This window comes from Vigna unguiculata, chromosome 6 (genome assembly GCF_037176805.1).
Source record: "Vigna unguiculata cultivar grain cowpea cultivar isolate G323 ecotype 2 chromosome 6, ASM3717680v1, whole genome shotgun sequence".
Taxonomy (NCBI): Eukaryota; Viridiplantae; Streptophyta; class Magnoliopsida; order Fabales; family Fabaceae; genus Vigna; species Vigna unguiculata.
The window spans coordinates 38,939,397-38,957,229 of record NC_140797.1 but is presented as its reverse complement, the minus strand read 5'-3'; the positions used below and the strand labels follow the sequence as shown (position 1 = coordinate 38,957,229).

General features: G+C 35.1%; 2 protein-coding genes, 1 non-coding gene and 2 pseudogenes across 3 annotated transcripts; 2 read left to right on the top strand and 3 right to left on the bottom strand.

The window, feature by feature from the left end:
- The first annotated feature begins 5,754 nt into the window (after positions 1 to 5,754).
- LOC114187573 (glyoxal oxidase-related protein) lies at positions 5,755 to 7,404 on the top strand. The gene has a single exon (XM_028075849.1). The coding sequence runs from the start codon at positions 5,755 to 5,757 to the stop codon at positions 7,402 to 7,404; it is 1,650 nt and encodes a 549-aa protein (XP_027931650.1).
- Positions 7,405 to 11,458: 4,054 nt separating this feature from the next.
- LOC114188544 (small ribosomal subunit protein uS13c pseudogene) lies at positions 11,459 to 12,353 on the top strand (annotated as a pseudogene).
- A 1,596-nt stretch (positions 12,354 to 13,949) lies between these two features.
- Positions 13,950 to 14,993, bottom strand: LOC114189052 (Acyl-CoA N-acyltransferases (NAT) superfamily protein). Its single transcript, XM_028077750.2, has one exon. It carries the CDS (start codon positions 14,687 to 14,689, stop codon positions 14,156 to 14,158), a length of 534 nt encoding a protein of 177 aa, XP_027933551.2. The 5' UTR covers positions 14,690 to 14,993; the 3' UTR covers positions 13,950 to 14,155.
- Positions 14,841 to 14,965, bottom strand: LOC114189275 (U1 spliceosomal RNA; annotated as a pseudogene).
- Positions 14,994 to 16,402: 1,409 nt separating the features above from the next.
- On the bottom strand, positions 16,403 to 16,562 carry LOC114189346 (U1 spliceosomal RNA). The gene has a single exon (XR_003605649.1). It is a non-coding gene; the product is annotated as a U1 spliceosomal RNA (small nuclear RNA).
- Positions 16,563 to 17,833: the final 1,271 nt, after the last annotated feature.

Sequence of the window (17,833 nt, the reverse complement as noted above, 5' to 3'; positions counted from 1 at the left end):
TATTTATAAAAAAATTTCAACCAAACCCGACTCGAACCCGTGGTGAGCCGGGTTGGCTCGCGGGTTCTAACCTATTTTGACAACTCTAATTTTAAATCACAGACGACTAAGTTGAATGTAGTCAAAGCCGAGTCAAAAATCAACCCGTATTGATATTTATAAAAAAAAATTCAACCAAACCCGACCCGAAACCGTGGTGAGCTGGGTTGGCTCGCGGGTTCTAACCCATTTTGACAGCTCTAATTTTAAATCACAGGCGACTAAGTTGAATGTAGTCAAATTTCGTTCGGGACTTACTTGACCGAATACGGCTAAATTTGGACTAGTGCCGACTCGACCAAATTTTGGTCATGACCAACTCGACTGAATTTGGTCAAATTTAGGTTAGGACCGACTCGCCTAAATATGACTTTCGGTCCCGATCGACTCTGCCGAATACGACCAAATTCAGGCCAGAACCAACTTAGTCAAATTTTAGTTGAGGCCAACACGACCAAATTTTGACCGGAGCCGACTCGACTAAATTCGGCTGAATTTCGATCGTGGCCAACTCAGTTGAATACGGCCAAATTTCGATCGTGACCGACTCATTTGAATACGACCAAATTTCATCCTAGGCCGTCTTAACCAAATATGACAAAATTTGGGCCACAACCGACTCAACTAACTCGATTGAATTCGACCGAATTTTGACTGTAGCCAACTAGGCTAAATACAGCCAAATTTTGGTCGCAGTTGTCTCGGTTGAATACAGTCAAATTTTGTCTAGGTCGACTCAGCCCAATGCAGTCAAATTTGGGTCGAGGTGAACTCAACCGAATACTTCCAAATTTTGTCAAGGACCAGCTGGGCCAAATTTCTATCAGGACCTACTTGATAGAATTTGGCCTAATTCAGCCAAATTTTGTATAGGGTCACGCCAACTCAATCAAATACAACAAAATTTGGGCTAGTCCGTCTCAACCTTTAGCCTAACCTAACAAAAAATATAAACTGAAAATTTGGATTGGATATTTTAGATTATCCATTTTGAAAATCTATATTTAGAGTATGAATACAATCCATAAAATATATAAAATGTAGATCAGATTATCCAAATCCAATAAAATGGATTGGATGTTTAATAAAATGAATATTAAATGGATTAAATCATAGCAAAAATGGATTGGATCATGAAAATTAGATTTTTTGCCCATCCTTAGTTTAACTTTTCAGATCATCCTCTGCTTCCTTCTGCTCATTTAAGAGTTCAATAAATATAAATTATTGTTGTTATTCTCATAATTTTTATTTTTATGTGTTAAATAAACATTAATTATTACTTTTACCCTCATATTTTTATTCTTTCACTTTTATATGTATTTAATCTCTTTTTATTAATACATTTTTTTACAAAAGTATTATTTAAATTTGTTAGTACAAATTTATGGATACCTTATTAAACTTCTAAAATTTGCAATTAAATTGTAAAGTTTAAAGTTTATGAATATAAATTTCAAGGTTTAGTGTTTACAGACATTTCACGTCTCACATCTTACGTCGCATCTCTCACATCGCACGTCGCACATCTCACGTCTCACGTCTCACGTCTCACATCTCACGTTGCATGTCGCACGTTGCACGTCGCACGTCTCTCACGTCTCTCACGTCTCATGTCTCTCACGTCTCACGTCCCACGTCTCACGTCTCTCACGTCGCACATCGCACGTCCCACGTCCCACGTCCCACGTCTCTCGTCTCACGTCGCACGTCGCACATCTCTCACCTCTCATGTCTCTCACGTCTCACGTCTCACGTCTCATGTCTCTCACGTCTCACACTTATGTCTCTCACGTCTCACATCCTAAGTCTCACGTCTCTCACGTCTCTTGTCTCTCACGTCTCACGTCCCACGTCTTATGTCTCGCGTCTCACGTCTCACGTTCCACGTCCCACGTCTCACGTCCCACGACCCACATTTCACGTCTCACGTCCCACGTCCTACGTTCTACATCCCACGTCCCACGTTCTTCATCCTACGTCCCACGTCTCTAGTCGCACGTCTATCACGTCTCACGTCCCACATTTCTCACGTCCCACGTCCCACGTCTCATGTTTCTCGTCTCATGTCGCATGTCGCACGTTTCTCACGTCTCATATTTCTCACGTCCCGCGTGTCACATCTCACGTCCTACGTGTCACGTCTCTCACGTCTCACGTCCCACGTGTCACGTCTCTCACGTCTCACGTCCCACGTGTCACGTCTCTCACGTCTCACGTCCCACATCCAATGTCCCACGTCCCACGTCCCACCTCCTTCGTCCCACATCTCACGTCGCATGTCCCACGTCCCGCGTCTCACGTCCCATGTCCCACGTCTCACGTCTCATGTCTCACGTCCCATGTCTCACGTCTCACGTCGTCTCACGTCTCACATCTAACGTCGTCCCACGTCTCATGTTCTACGTCCCATGTCTCACGTCTCACGTCTCTAGTCGCACGTCTCACGTCGCATGTCCCACGTCTCTCGTCTCACGTCCCATATCTTCTCACGTCTCACGTCTCATATCTTCTCACGTCTCACGTCTCACGTCTCAGGTCCCACTTCGTCTCACGTCCTACGTCTCACATCTCTAGTCGCATGTCCCACGTACCACGTCTCACGTCTCGCGTCCCACATCCCACGTATCACGCCAACGTCTCACCTTCCACGTCGAACGTCTCACATTATTTCACTAAAATACTTTATTCTTTCATAAAATAATGGTGCTTTGGTAAGGTTCTTCTTTGTTGTTTATCCTTCTTTAGATAATAGTTTCTTATTGATCGAAAGAAGGAAGAGAAAGGACATTATTTTACCGGAAATAGGAAAGCTAACCTTATACAACAACTGTAATTTGAAGCTTTTACAGATGTCTGGTATCATTATATAAATGATTTTAGAAAAGTGTTTAGATTTTGGGAGGCAATATTTTTTTATTGGTTTTCTATTCTGATATTCAATATGCGAAGAGATGTGTCACAAAATTTTAATTAAGGGTGGGCAAAAAATCCAGTTTTTATAATTCAATCTATTTTTTCTATGATATAATCTATTTAATATCTATTTTATTAAAAATTCAATCCATTTAAAATATATTTTATTGGATATGGATATCAATCTGATATATATTTTATGAATTGGATATTCATTCTCTAAATCTAGATTTTCAAATTGGATAATCCAAAATATCCAATCCAAATTTTCAATTTATATTTTTGGTTAGGTTAGGCTAAAAGTTGAGACTGACTAGTCTAAATTTAGTTGTATTTGATTGAGTTGGCGTGACCCTATACAAAATTTGGCCGAATTCTGTCAAGTCGGTCTCGATCGAAATTTGGCCCAGCTAGTCCTAGACAAAATTTGGAAGTATTCAGTTGAGTTCACCCCAACCCAAATTTGACTGCATTAGGATGATCGACCTAGACAAAATTTGACCGTATTCGGCCGAGACAACCGCGACCAAAATTTGGTTGTATTCAACCTAGTTCGCTCCAGTCAAGATTTGGTCGAATTCAATCGAGTTGGCCCCAATTGAGATTTGGCCGAGTCGGCCTTGACCCAAATTTGGTCATATTTGACTAAGATGGCCTGGGTGAAATTTGGCTGTATTCAAATGAGTCGATCACGATCGAAATTTGGTTGTATTCAACTGAGTCGACCACGACCGAAAGTCGGCCGAATTCAGTCGAGTCGGCTCCGGTCAAAATTTAGTTGTGTTGGCCTCGACCAAAATTTGACCGAGTTGGTCCTGACCTGAATTTGGTCGTATTCGACAGAGTCGATCGCGACCAAAATTTGGTCATATTTAGGCGAGTTGGTCATAACCTAAATTTGGTCAAATTCAATCGAGTTGGTCATGACCAAAATTTGGTCAAGTCGGCACTTGCCAAAATTTAGCCGTATTCGGTCGACTAAGTTTCGAACGAAATTTGACTATATTCAACTTAGTCGATTGTGATCGAAAATTAGACATATTCAGTCAAGTCGGTCCCGACCGACGAATTTAGTGGAGTCAACCCTGACCGAAATTTGACTGATCAGGCCCTGACCCAAATGTGGCCATATTTGGCCAAATCGGCTCTGGCCAAAATTTGGTCGTATTAGGCAAAATTGGACCTGGCCGAAATTAAGTCAAGTCGATCTCGACTGAAATTTTGTCGAGTCGACCTTAGCCCAAATTTGGTCACGTCGTCCTCGATCGAAATTCGTTCGAAAGTCATCCAAGTTCATCCTATGCTGAAATATGGCCTCGTTGGCCTCGACAAAAAATCTGTCAAATTCTATGGTGTCAGCCCTATCGAAAATCTAATCCACATCCATTTTGGATCCAAATAATGGATGTGGATCCAAATTTGTGTCCATAGGGCTGACAAAAAAGAATTTGACAGATTTGGCCGAATACTTCCAAATTTTGTTCAGGACCAACTGGGTCAAATCTCGATCAGGACCGACTTGACAGAATTTGGCCTAATTCGGCCAAATTTTGTATAGGGTCACGCCAACTCAATCAAATATGACTAAATTTGGGCTAGTCCGTCTCAACCTTTAGCCTAACCTAACAAAAAATATAAACTGAAAATTTGGATTGGATATTTAGGATTATCCATTTTGAAAATCTATATTTAGAGTATGAATATATAATCCATAAAATATATAAAATGTAAATTAGATTCCAGATCCAATAAAATGGATTAAATTTTTGATAGAATGAATATTAAATGAATTGGATCATAAAAAAATTAATTAGATCATAAAAAATGGATTTTTTGTCCACCCTTACGTTTGACATGTGATCTTGATGTACACTACAACAAATCTCAAAGTTAGCATTTCTTAAAAGCCCACGCAAAAGTCACGTTTAATTATAAGTGTCAATGTGTGTCAAAAAACATTTCTCTCTCTTATATTATATATATATATATATATATATATATATATATATATATATATATATATATATAAAATAAAATAGATATTGTGAAAGTTAAATGTACGAGATGCTTTTTAAAATAATCTTAAACCACAAAAACTTAAAAGAAAAAAAATTTAACAACTAAATTTTGACATATTTCTTTTATATTTATCTTTTTTTTTATTTCTTTATATTTCAAAACTTTTTAAAAGATAATTATAAAAAAAATTATCAAAATATTATTGTCCAAAATTTAACTTACGACAACTAAAATACCCAGATAATAAAAACTTGAAAAATAAGATTATAATTTTGGTCAAAATTGATAAAATCCCGTAAACTTACGATAGTTTGCCACCAAACTAATATATTGTTCCATATACACTTAATAACTCAAGAATTGAGATTAAATAATTTAAATGTATATTTTTTTCTTTCAACTCTTTGATACGTTTTTTCAGGATAAAATTATCACAGATCTACGAGCTTCAAGGACGAATACTTCAAAATCTAACCTGGAATCTGGTCCTGTATTTTCTGAACATGTGAGCAATATGATTTAAAATCAGCTGAAGATGTGTAGGTTTTTGGTGTCATATTTCTTGCCTTTAAACTTCACCTTCGCCCCTTTATAGCTCCCCAATCATAACCATTCCTTTCAAAGATACCCTCCTTTTTATTCTTCCCTCTAATTATATCAATGCATCTTTTTTCTCTTCTTCTCATCACAGACATGTTTCACACTTTATCACTCTCTACACAAATATAAATTAAACTCCACCAACTTTTCACCAATAAACTCAACCACGTTCTCCCAACAATGAACACTATCATGATCCTAATACCAATACCCTTTATTCTGTCTTCACTATTTCCATGTTTTCAGACTCAGATTCTGCCATCATCACCCTTCGCCAACCAAGGCCAATGGCAACTCTTGCACCCAACCATTGGAATATCTCCAATGCACATGCAACTTCTACACAACGACAAAGTCATCATGTTCGACAGAACTGATTTTGGTCACTCCTACCTTCCTCTTTCCAATGGTCGTTGTCGCGTGGATCCCTCCGACATTGCCCTAAAACTCGATTGTTCCGCTCACTCCGTTCTATACGACGTTGTCACGAACACTCTACGACCCTTAATGATACAAACCGACACATGGTGTTCCTCAGGCTCGGTTCTCCCCAACGGTACTTTGATTCAAACCGGAGGCTACAACGATGGTGACCGCACCATTCGCATGTTCACCCCATGCTTCGACCAAACCTGCGACTGGGTCGAATTCCCACGTTCGTTGTCACAGAGAAGATGGTATGCAACAAACCAAATACTCCCAGATGCTCGTGTCGTTGTTGTTGGAGGTAGAAGACAATTCAACTACGAGTTCTTACCTAACAACAATATTCCTTCTTCTATTCCTCTTAACTTTCTGCAACGAACCACCGATGAAAGTGAAAATAATTTATACCCTTTCGTCCATCTTTTACCCGACGGAAACCTATTCATCTTCGCCAACACAAAATCCGTGTTATTTGACTACAAGCAAAATAGTGTAATCAAAGAGTTCCCTCCGATTCCTGGTGAAGATCCTCGTAACTACCCTAGCTCGGGTTCTTCCGTTCTTCTCCCACTGGACGAAAACCTTGCTCCACTCCAAGCTGAAGTGGTCGTCTGCGGCGGAGCGCCACGTGGCTCGTTCGAGAGCGCCGTGCGTGGGGCGTTCATGCAAGCCCTTGCCACGTGCGGGAGGCTGAGACTCTCTGACTCTAACCCTAACTGGGTGATGGAGAAGATGCCGATGCCACGAGCAATGGGTGACATGCTTCTCCTCCCTGACGGCAATGTCGTTATAATTAACGGCGTAGGGGCGGGAACCGCCGGGTGGGAACATAGCCGTGAGCCGGTGTTCACGCCGGTGATATTCCGGCCATCGGAGACGGTGAATCGGTTCAGTATCATGGCACCGGCGGCAAGACCCAGGTTGTATCACTCTTCAGCTGTGTTGTTGAAAGATGGAAGGGTTTTAGTCGGTGGTAGCAACCCTCACGTTTTTTACAACTTCACTGGGGTAGAGTACCCCACTGATCTTAGCCTGGAGGCGTTTTCTCCGCCGTATTTGGCGCCGGAGTTTAATCCGGTGCGGCCAACGATTAGGTATGTCACGAATAATAACGTTTTAGGGTTTAGGGTTTTTTGTTACGTGACGTTTACGGTGGCTGATTTTGGTTCGGCGAGTGACGTGTCGATCAGGATCGTGGCGCCGTCGTTTACGACGCACTCTTTCGGACAGAATCAGAGGATGGTGGTGTTGAAGTTGCGGGGGGTTACATACGTGGGTGGAGAGGCTTATTATGCGACGGTGGTGGGGCCCTCGACGGCGGAGATAGCGCCGCCGGGGTACTACATGCTGTTTGTGGTGCATAAGGGTGTGCCAAGTTCAGGTTGGTGGGTGCAGGTCATGTAATAATGCAACATAGATTATGAGTAGTTGTGTAGTTGGTTAAATTGTTAATAAGTAGCATATAATTGAGAGGTGTGAGTTAGTTCACTAATCTCTTATTAAGTGTATGGCATTTAGGTTTTAGGGGTTAATTTTTATATAATTTCTTTACTTATCAGTGAGCCTTTCAAATTATATATATATTTATATATATATATATATATATATATATATATATATATAGAGAGAGAGAGAGAGAGAGAGAGAGAGAAAATAGAGATTTTTTTTGTTAATATTAGAACTTGTTTTAACATAAAAGATCTTAATTAAAGAGTTCAATTGAGATTTTCAGATTATATAATAAGTTATAATTATTTAATTAGAATTAATGATTTTTTAACAAGGTAACACACCTTAATGGATAAGTTTGAGATTTTTCTATAACATGAAAAATAGTGTTAATATTAAAAAATTATATAAAGAAACTTTATATATATATATATTTATTTATTTATTTATCTATCTGTACGTTATTATGTTTGGATAGTAAATATCATTACAATAAACCTTGATATCATTGGGGAGAATTAATTTATCATTACACACGATAATAATCGAATATGATACTTTACTAAACTTTCTTTTTTATAAATAAGGTGTAACAAAATTTATTCTTTAAAATACACTAAATATATATTCTTCTTTTTTTCAAATTACAATAATTTTGCTTTTTTGTTCCTTCTTAAGGTACCATCACGTATATTATTAGAAATTTGTTGGCAAAACTTTATTTAAAAAAATAATTTTCTTTACATATTATTTATCATTTTCAACACATTAAAAAAAAATAGGAGATGGAATTAAAGGAAACAACAAAACAACTTGGAAGCAAGGTGATTAGAATTAATAAAAAATTATAAATTTTAGCACTTTTACATCATTCTTTCTATAAATTAATTTATAGGTCATCAGCACAATTGATTAAAAGGTTTTAGATTTTCTTTAAAAGAAAACCTATTACATCTTTTTCATCCTAGTTTAGAGAATAAATATTTTTCAATTGATAAAAATAGTCAATCTTGCAATGCTATATAACCAAATGAATAAAAGTAATATAAAAAAAGTAACCCATAAAAATGAACAATAGAATAATAATTAATTATTATATCATGTAAAATTTAAAATAAAAAAAAACGAAATTAAAAGAATTACTTTTTTTTTCTTAATGAATCTCATCTTACATATAAGAAAAATATATATTTAAAAAAAAAAATCTTTTTAAGTTTACCCATACAAAAGGAAGGACGAAAAAGGTGGAAACAAACTTAAAAGAAAAAATTGTGAGAATTTAGATTTTGTACTGCTTTTTATGTGTTGTTTTTATGATATGCCTTTAAATACGAATGATGACTCACTTTTGAAATTTTAAAATACATTAAATATATCTTTAAAATACTAAACTATTGTGCTTGTAATGTTAGGTAAAACACAAAAAATGTGACAAGATTGGTTACCGAGTTATTAACTTTAAACACATTATTCCAAATAACATGACTTTTGCATTATGAGAAAACAAATCTCTTAATTATAATTCCAATGTTCAATAAGTAATTTGGTATTAATATAACAGTTTTTTAAATAAATATTGAATAAAAATAAATATAAAAGAGTAAATTATTATAAGAACTAATTACTTATTAAGTCTAATCTTAAACAAATCACAAATAAACATGAAGTGATTGATAAACCTATCACTGTAGAATATTTTGGATCATTTTCAAGCATTTGTGAAAATTTGTATTTGTGTAAATTTTAAATTTCGGTCCGAAGAAAAGAGTTATATAACTACAAAACTAGATCAATTTTTTAGTTAGTGCATAGAAAATATTAATATTTATTTTTTATGTGTATGATATAACACTACTAAAAAAATGTATTTTAACGATCACCAAATTCAGTAGCTAAATAACAAAAATCAGTCGCTAATACTTTTTGTGACTGAATTAGCGACCGAATGTATATGGTAACAAAAATCTTGGTGGCAAAAACAATAGTAACCAATTTTTATTTAGTCGCTAAATAGCTACTGAAATATCGGCCGCTATTTGGTCGTTAAAAGTTTGGTCACTTCTCAAGCATAACCAATTTAGCAACCAGAAGTGACACTAAATTCGGTTGCTAGCTTGGTCGCAAAAGGAAGGTAGTTAGCGACCAAATATTTCGATCGCTAAAGTATGATTATTATATTTATACACAATTTTTTTGATTGCTAAATTGGTGGCAAAGTTATGAGACAAACAGCGACCAATTAAATCGGTCGCTAAAGTATGATTATTTTAGATATCCATTTGTTTGGGGTCACTGAAATGGTGGCAATTTTTTTTATCAACATGGACTAATATTGGTTGGTCGCTAAATTGGTGGCAAAGTTTGGAAACTAACAGCGACCTATAAAATCGGTCGCTGATTAGCAAAAAAATAAAATTTTTTGTTTTAATTATTTACGATTTTTACCTGCTTAAAAATAATATTTTTACCTGTTTATGAATGATAAAATTTAATCTAGCTAAGTAATAACAAACTACATTACATAATATAGTAAAGTGTAGTACATACATAACAAGTGGTAAATATATTATAACATGATCCAAAAGAACAAAACAAAAATAGTTTGAAAGTGTGCAACATTGAAACACACCAAATAACTAAACATGAAACTAATGATCTCCTAGTCTACTATCACTGATATGGTCTACTCTATCATCTCCAATAATAGTAGGATCACTAGGACCTGACACAACATTCTTCAAATGAATATGTTGCAAAATAAATTTCATTTGTTCATCTTGTTAGCGCATACGTTCATTTTGTTCATGCATATGTTCACTTTGTTTGGCATGATTTTTCAGCAAGTGTTCAACCTTTTCTTCAAGTGTCTTCTCCTTGGCATTCTTTGTCATAAGTTCAGCATTCAACTTATGAATAGTCTCACACATGATGTCTAAGTAAGCATTTAACTTAACAAGTAAAAGTCAAACGAAATTATACCTATTACACAAAAGTGGTCAATTGTTTTCAATTGTATTAAATTCAAAAGTTTCAATACCTATTGTATGAAAAAAAAAATTAATGACGAACTAGCTCATAACTAATATTATTTTACATGCCAATGTTTAGTGATACAATTAAATATTAAATTTTATTTTTCAACTAAAAACAATAAACATTTAGCAACCATTAAATTTTTGGATCTTAATATAACATTTAACCATAAACCCTAACCCTAAGTCTTAAAATCCTAACCCTTAAATCCCAAACTCTAAATACACACATCTAATGCAATTTTAAAAATATTGAATTTAGCAACCAAAACAATTTAGTCGCTAAATGATATGTTCAATATTTAGCGACCACCACATATCAGTCACAAATTGAAATGTTAAAAATACTACATTTAGCGACCAAACAATTTGCGGTCACTAATTACCATGTAATAAATATTTAGCAACCACCAAGTTTTTGGTTGCTAACTATAAAATTATACATATTTAGCGACCACTATACTTTCGGTCACTGATTCATGTATTAAAAAAATTTTAGTTAGCAACCAAATATTTTTCAATCGCTAATTGTCATAAAAAAAAATTAGCAACCACTACGATTTCGGTCGCTAATGCAAAATTTTATTCGGTAAATTTTAAAATATATTAAAAATATTTTTAAAATATCAACATAGTATATCTTTAATATTCAGCATACGATAGTACCAATATATTCAGTAGAAATATTCAGTAAAAAAATCTGAAATCACTAGTGCAGAATTCCCATTTTACCTCGCCTTATATGCCTCGGTTGGCCAGGAACCGAAGCATATAATGGCGCGGTGGCATTTTTGCAATTAGAGTCAAGTTTTAGGCCTCAGTTCTCCAAATACCCGAAGTCAAAGAGGGGTATAGGCCCCGGTTCGCTCAAAACCGGTGCCAAACAGTGGAATAGGCCTCGGTCCAGTAAGACCCGAAGCCAAAAAGTGGTTGGACGTTAGTTGTTTGGCCTCGGTTCAAGGAGACCCGGTGCCAAAATGGGGTCAATGGCTTTGGTTCCTCTAACACCCGAAGCCATAGGGTTTATTTAGGGTTCGAATTTCGCGAACCCTTCTTCTTCCCCGCGCATGCGCCTCTGCAACTCTTTCTCCTCTCTCTCTCCGCTGCAACCACTGCCACCACACCCTCCGGCCACCGTCGATCGACCACCTCCGGCCATTGCAACCACCACGCGAACGAACCCCCTGTGCTGCACATTCATTTCGCGTCTCTCTCTCGTGCTCTCTCTCTCTCTCTATTACGTTGCACCCACTGCCACCACACCCTTCAGCCACCTTCGACCACCTCCGTTAACATTCTGAATCCTCATACTCCAAAGGTAACCACACACAATTAGGGTTTCGTGTTTGGCACAGTAAAACATGAATTGGAGGTGTGCGTGCAGGTTCAAGGATTGAGCATCAAATGCGCTCGTGTTGGCGATGTGGAGATTCCGAACAACAAGCGAATCGAGTATTCGCTGCAGTACATTCATGGAGTTGGGAGGAGCAGAGCGCGACAGATCTTGTGTGATATAAGCATGGATAACAAATTGACAAAGGAGCTCACTCAGGAGGAAATCATCACTCTCAAGGACGAAGTCTCCAGGTACATGATTGAAGGAGACTTGGTAATGAAGATATTGTTATTACATTTTTGTTTTCCTTTTTCTGTGAGTTTCTTTGTGAATTTTGATATCGTTGGCGGCCTCAGAGACGATTTAATGCGATTGATATAAAGAGACTGAAGGACAGTCAGTGCTACAGAGGAATAAGGCATATTCAGGGGCTTCCTTGCAGAGGCCAGCGAACCAAGAACAATTGTAGGACCTTGAAGGGTAAGAAGGTTGCCATTGTCGGTGTTGGAAAACTGGGTATATGGCACCGGTTTTGAAACAACCGAGGCATAAAATTGGGTATATGGCTTCGGGTGTACCTTTTAGCCTCGCCCCAATATGTCTCGGTTCCAGACCCGAAGCAAAATGTGGAAAATAATCGGGACAAAAAGCCTTTACTGCACTGGTGAATTAGATTTAAGTATGTATTTTTGGATGCTTAGTTGCACAATTAATTAACAAAAAACTTTTGTGACGATCTTGACAAAAAAAGAAAAACTTCCATCATGCTTTTCTCTCTTATTTATTGGATATTTTCAGTTTATTATCATTGATTGTATGTATTCCTTATACATTTGTTGAAATTTCTCTTGCATGCAATAAAGTTATTTATTTAATGTTGATGATTTGTGTTGTTTACTCTTAGGATGAAAAAAAATATATATCTATAAAGATTACAACAAAATAATACATAAATCAAAATCTTTAATGGTAGAAGGATGATTGATTCCTGACAAATTTATTGTTGTAGTCATTTTCAAATGCTAACTAGTTGCGGTCACTATCTAATGTGCAATATATCTAAGATGAATTTTGTTGTTTCTGATGACAATTTAACGTGTGTTGTTATCTGCACCCACCATATTATTAATTTAATTAATTTGTTACCATATAGTATTAGTGTAATTAACTATTGCTAAGATTGGTGTCATGACCCCTTTTTATAACAAATTCATATGGACTTCATTTATATGTTTTATGTTGATCAGACCACTGCACATTGACTATTAGCAAGTTGGAGGAGATTTTCTTTCATCGGAATTTAAGAAAATTTTAAATATATTTTTTTAAAAAATCAATTGAATAATTATAATGGCTAAAAGATAATATCTCATTTTGAGATCAAGTATTTTAGGAGGTTGTCTTGACTCAAAAATTAAACCCATCTTTTTATCGTTTTTCTTTTTTCTTTTTTTCACAATCAAAATAAAAGGAATAGATGTGATAAATTCTATAATTGGGAGGAAAAATATGTGAAAAAAAAAACAATTTTGAATATTCAACTTGAATGAAGATAAAGAAATATATATTATTATTATTACGTGGATTTGACTTATACTAAACTTGAATATCTTAAATGACGATTAATTAATAGATTTTTTCTCGGAGATCAATTAAATTGTCCAACGAAATCTACCAATTAAGAAAAGTTGAACTATTCACTATTTCCTATTTTAATTATATATCGTTAATGATTAATTATAAATAAATGGATGTCTTTCGAAAAATCTCTAATAAACAGAATATCAAAATTTTCTTTAACATAAAAAGTTGAATTAGTTGGTCTTAAAATTGAAATAAGTAATACTTTAAAAGAGAAATAAATATACATCAAACCAACAAATAAAAAATAAAAAATAGTCTGAATTTGTTTTTAGCCCAATAATTTTGACTTGACCATTACAAGATTTCCACTTTTTTTCCCAAAACAATATTTTTGCTTATTTGAACGATGTGGGACTAATCTCTATGTCGATTAACAAAACCTCTGTCGGAATCAACCTTCCAATTCAGTATAGTCAAAATATCAATAACTAAACTAGAATCAGGAAAGTGCACCACAACAATAAATCATAAGATTAAGGAAAAGTAAATTTGCAGAACCAATCCTTTGTTTGTAATAGATTTAAGATAAACTTCACACCAAAGGTCTCAAATTATAGTGAAATCATAAGGAATTAATGAGAAACATTATTTATGCATTATTCTTGGAATGGAACTGACAGACAAAAAGTTTTCCTGACAGTCAGTGACCAAACATTACTTGCACCAAACAAGACCAAACATTACCAGAAGTAATCTAGTCAGTGACAAGAACTTCCTCCGTTGACAAGAAACTATAAACAACAGAATCCTTAACCACTCCTTTGATACAGGTATACTTTCTGAGAACACCCTCCTTCATGAATCCAACTTTTTCCAACACCCTCTGAGAAGCTTTGTTCTCAACATCAACAAAAGCCTGCAACCTCAGCAAATTGGGAAAGTCCTTGAAGACTTGAGGCACAGCAATCTTGAGTACTTTTGTGGCTATCCCTTGGCCCCAGTAGCTAGTCCCAATGGCATAACCTATGTCAGCCTTGTGAGCTTCCTCACCTGACCAAGGATACACTGAAACAAAGCCGATGGAACAGTCGTCAAGGCAAATTGAACGACGCCATGGATGAGGTATGCAAACATCCCTTATGAAGGCCAAAGCCTCCTCCTTGGATCCACACGTTTTCCATCTGAGGTTTCTTGTCACTTCATCATCCCCTGCCCACAAGAAAAAATCATCAACATCACTCATCTTGAATGGCCGGAGAGTAATGGTGGACAGATCCACTGGTGTCATCTTGGTCAAACTATGTGTTGTTCTGATTTCTGAAGTTTCAGATATTGATTTACACAAAAAAAATAAAGAATTTGAAAGGATTTTTGTCTGTCAAACATGATTAAATAAGAATTGAATTGAAATATGATTTGATAAACATAATAGAAAATTGGCTTATGACGTAGGCTCTCCCACTTGGGGAGACCTTAGTCTGGCACCCTTCCTGAGTGCAATGGAAGTCACCCGGCTAAGTCATATGCTTTATTGATTACTCATTGACCCCATCCAAGTAAGTATGTTAAAAAGTTGCTAGGGACTCTATATTTAAATTATCTAAGATGAAAAGAATGTATATCTTTTAACGATGTGGGACTAATAAAAATACTGTCTAGGTGCGTTTCTAATCACCCTCACCTATGTAGGATTTGCTGCTGTCAAACCCTGAACTCATGAACTTCACAGAAAAAATATCAAATTTTAATTTAACTAATGTATCTTTCATATAAATCTTTTTGAACTGAAGACAAGATGAAAAAGGTTTAATATTAGTTCAACAGACATAGCCAGAAGATCCTTGGTTCTAGTTTTTAGAAACTATTACCATTTGTTGTCTTGAAAATAACTGATTCAAACAAACTAATTGCAACTCTACTCCTGGTCTTAAAATTCTTATGGATGAAAGAAAGAGTTCTTCTGCGAATTCAAATTTGTAACCACTTCTAACCAAATAACAATGCACACTTCAATCAAATTTCTACTGTGAACTTACAACTGCAAGCAGGTGTAGCTGTAGCAATCATGTGTCTACAATGTCCGTAGCACCTTCATAAATGAATAACGAGGAACATACTGTGGTCAATTTTGGAAACCATCTCTTTAAGATTGTGGAATTCTTATGTTAAATATTAAATCCATAACATATGTGGAGATAAAAGAAAATTCATTTACTACGGTTAAAAGAAAAAAAGAAAGACAAATGCCAATAAGCACGCAATAGTTTTCATTGTTTATAAATAATAAACCACCAATTCCAGTTTAATATTAGGCACATTACCATCTTCTGTGTTAATAGAAATTGTTGTTTTACTATTACCATCTCCTGTGTTAATAGAAATTGTTGTTTTACTGATCATGTAGAACTGATTTTCTGATAGAGATGGGAGAAATAAAATGCATGAGACAGCAAACTACAATAATATCTTAGTAAAGTATCATGCTATGAGTGTGTTGGGTCTTAGGGAATTTGGAACAATCCATTTAGTCACACATAAAATATATTAAGTTCAACACATTAGCTAGTGTGTAAAGGTATGCACAGAAAAACCAAGAACTACAGAAAGCGTGAACAGACAGCAATATTTCACTAGTTTAATTGAAGAACAAAGAGAAATTACCATGAGAGAAAAAAAACAAATATATATATATATATATATATATATATATATATATTGGTGTCCAAGAGTTTTTCTGAAGAAATGAAATATTAAAACCAGACGTTGCTATATAAGGTTCACCACAAGCACTTCTCAAGGACAACAATGGGTAGACGAACATAGATACTATGCCATCAGTTACGCACTCTAATGTTCAGCTTAGAGAAAGATGATCCAGAAATACTAACTAAAATTGGTAAGGGTATTTCAGCAAATCAATAGATAATGAGTAATTAATTTGATTAAAAATTGTAATTCTTGAACCTGGTGCCTGAAAATTATAAATCTTAAACTCAAAATAGTAGAGGCCGCGCGAACGCAGGCCCCTCTGCCACAAATTATGATGTAGGCTCTCCCATGTAGGGAGACCTTAAGTGGGCACCCCTCCAATGTGCAATGGAGGTTGCCAACTTAGGCCATGGACCTTAATGATCGCCCATAGACCCCATCCAGGTAAGTATGTTTCAACGTAGAGAGTTAGTTCTTATTTAAACACTACGAAGACTACTGCTTTTTACTACTGACCGATGTGGGACTATTAATAAGTACTCCGAATGCATGTACCAAATAAAATAACTCCTTATGAAATGAAAATTATTTCTAATAAATAAAATGAAAACCATACCTTTTGACTACATTGAAGTGTTCTAACTGGTTTTCTCTAAAAGTAGGTTTAAACTGACTTGAATAGTGCAGGCTGCTGTTACAATAATGTCATAACCTGAAATTTTCAATGTACTTCCCGCACCTATTTACCTCTTTGGAAGTGAGATAACACAATAATTCATCTTTTCTTCTCTAAACATATGTTTGTTGAACAATATTCTCTTGCTTGAACTAATAATTACCGAGTAATTGAAATAGACTTTCCCATGTTTAATGGATGAAATTTTATAAAAAAAAAAGAAAAATTAAGGATGAGTGAAATATAAAATATTCAGATGACCTTACCAACTTCTAACTCGTGAAGATTCATAACATTCTTAGAATAGTAATACCTGCATTGGCACGGTATTTTGTTACAATTGTGTTTGATAACTAAATAATTAAAAAAAAACAATTATGCTTACTTATGAAACTTACTAGTAAAAGACAATGGTCATTAGTAACGGGATAATACTCCTGCAAATCTTCCTGTATTATTTTATTACTTATATATATATATATATATATATATATATATATATATATATATATATATATATATATATAATACCCATATTAAATACTTGTACTCATTCTTTTTTAAGTAAGATTATTTTAATTGAAAAATGATATTATTATTATTACAATTTCATATCAAATAATAGAGTTAATAAATAGTCTACTGATTTACCGATCAACTTTGAATCACAAGCATAAACTAAAATTAGTTTATACATTAGCTAACAAAAATCTCTCACATCTTTATTAACTTTTTTTTGTTTTTCTTCTTTTTATTTATATCTTCTTTTCCTGACTTGTAATTAGTAAACTAAGTTCTGATAGTGCCTCTAATGTCACGATTTAGGAGAAAGTTATACATAGATTGCTTAGATATGCTTGAACTAGAACACATGCAGAGAATAGGAAGCACGTTATATAGGAGTCCAAACACCTAACTTTGATCATTTGGAGCAAATACTTCCTGCATTCATATGTTAATTTTTCATCCCCAGATTGATAATTAATTTAAGCACTTCCAATGGGTGAGAGTATGAGGTCAACTTTGCCTGACCACTTCACTTCACTG

Bases quoted from the DNA above. Each gene is read 5' to 3' on its own strand.
- LOC114187573 (XM_028075849.1), top strand. From the start codon at position 5,755: ATGAACACTATCATGATCCTAATACCAATACCCTTTATTCTGTCTTCA.
- LOC114189052 (XM_028077750.2), bottom strand. From the start codon at position 14,689: ATGACACCAGTGGATCTGTCCACCATTACTCTCCGGCCATTCAAGATG.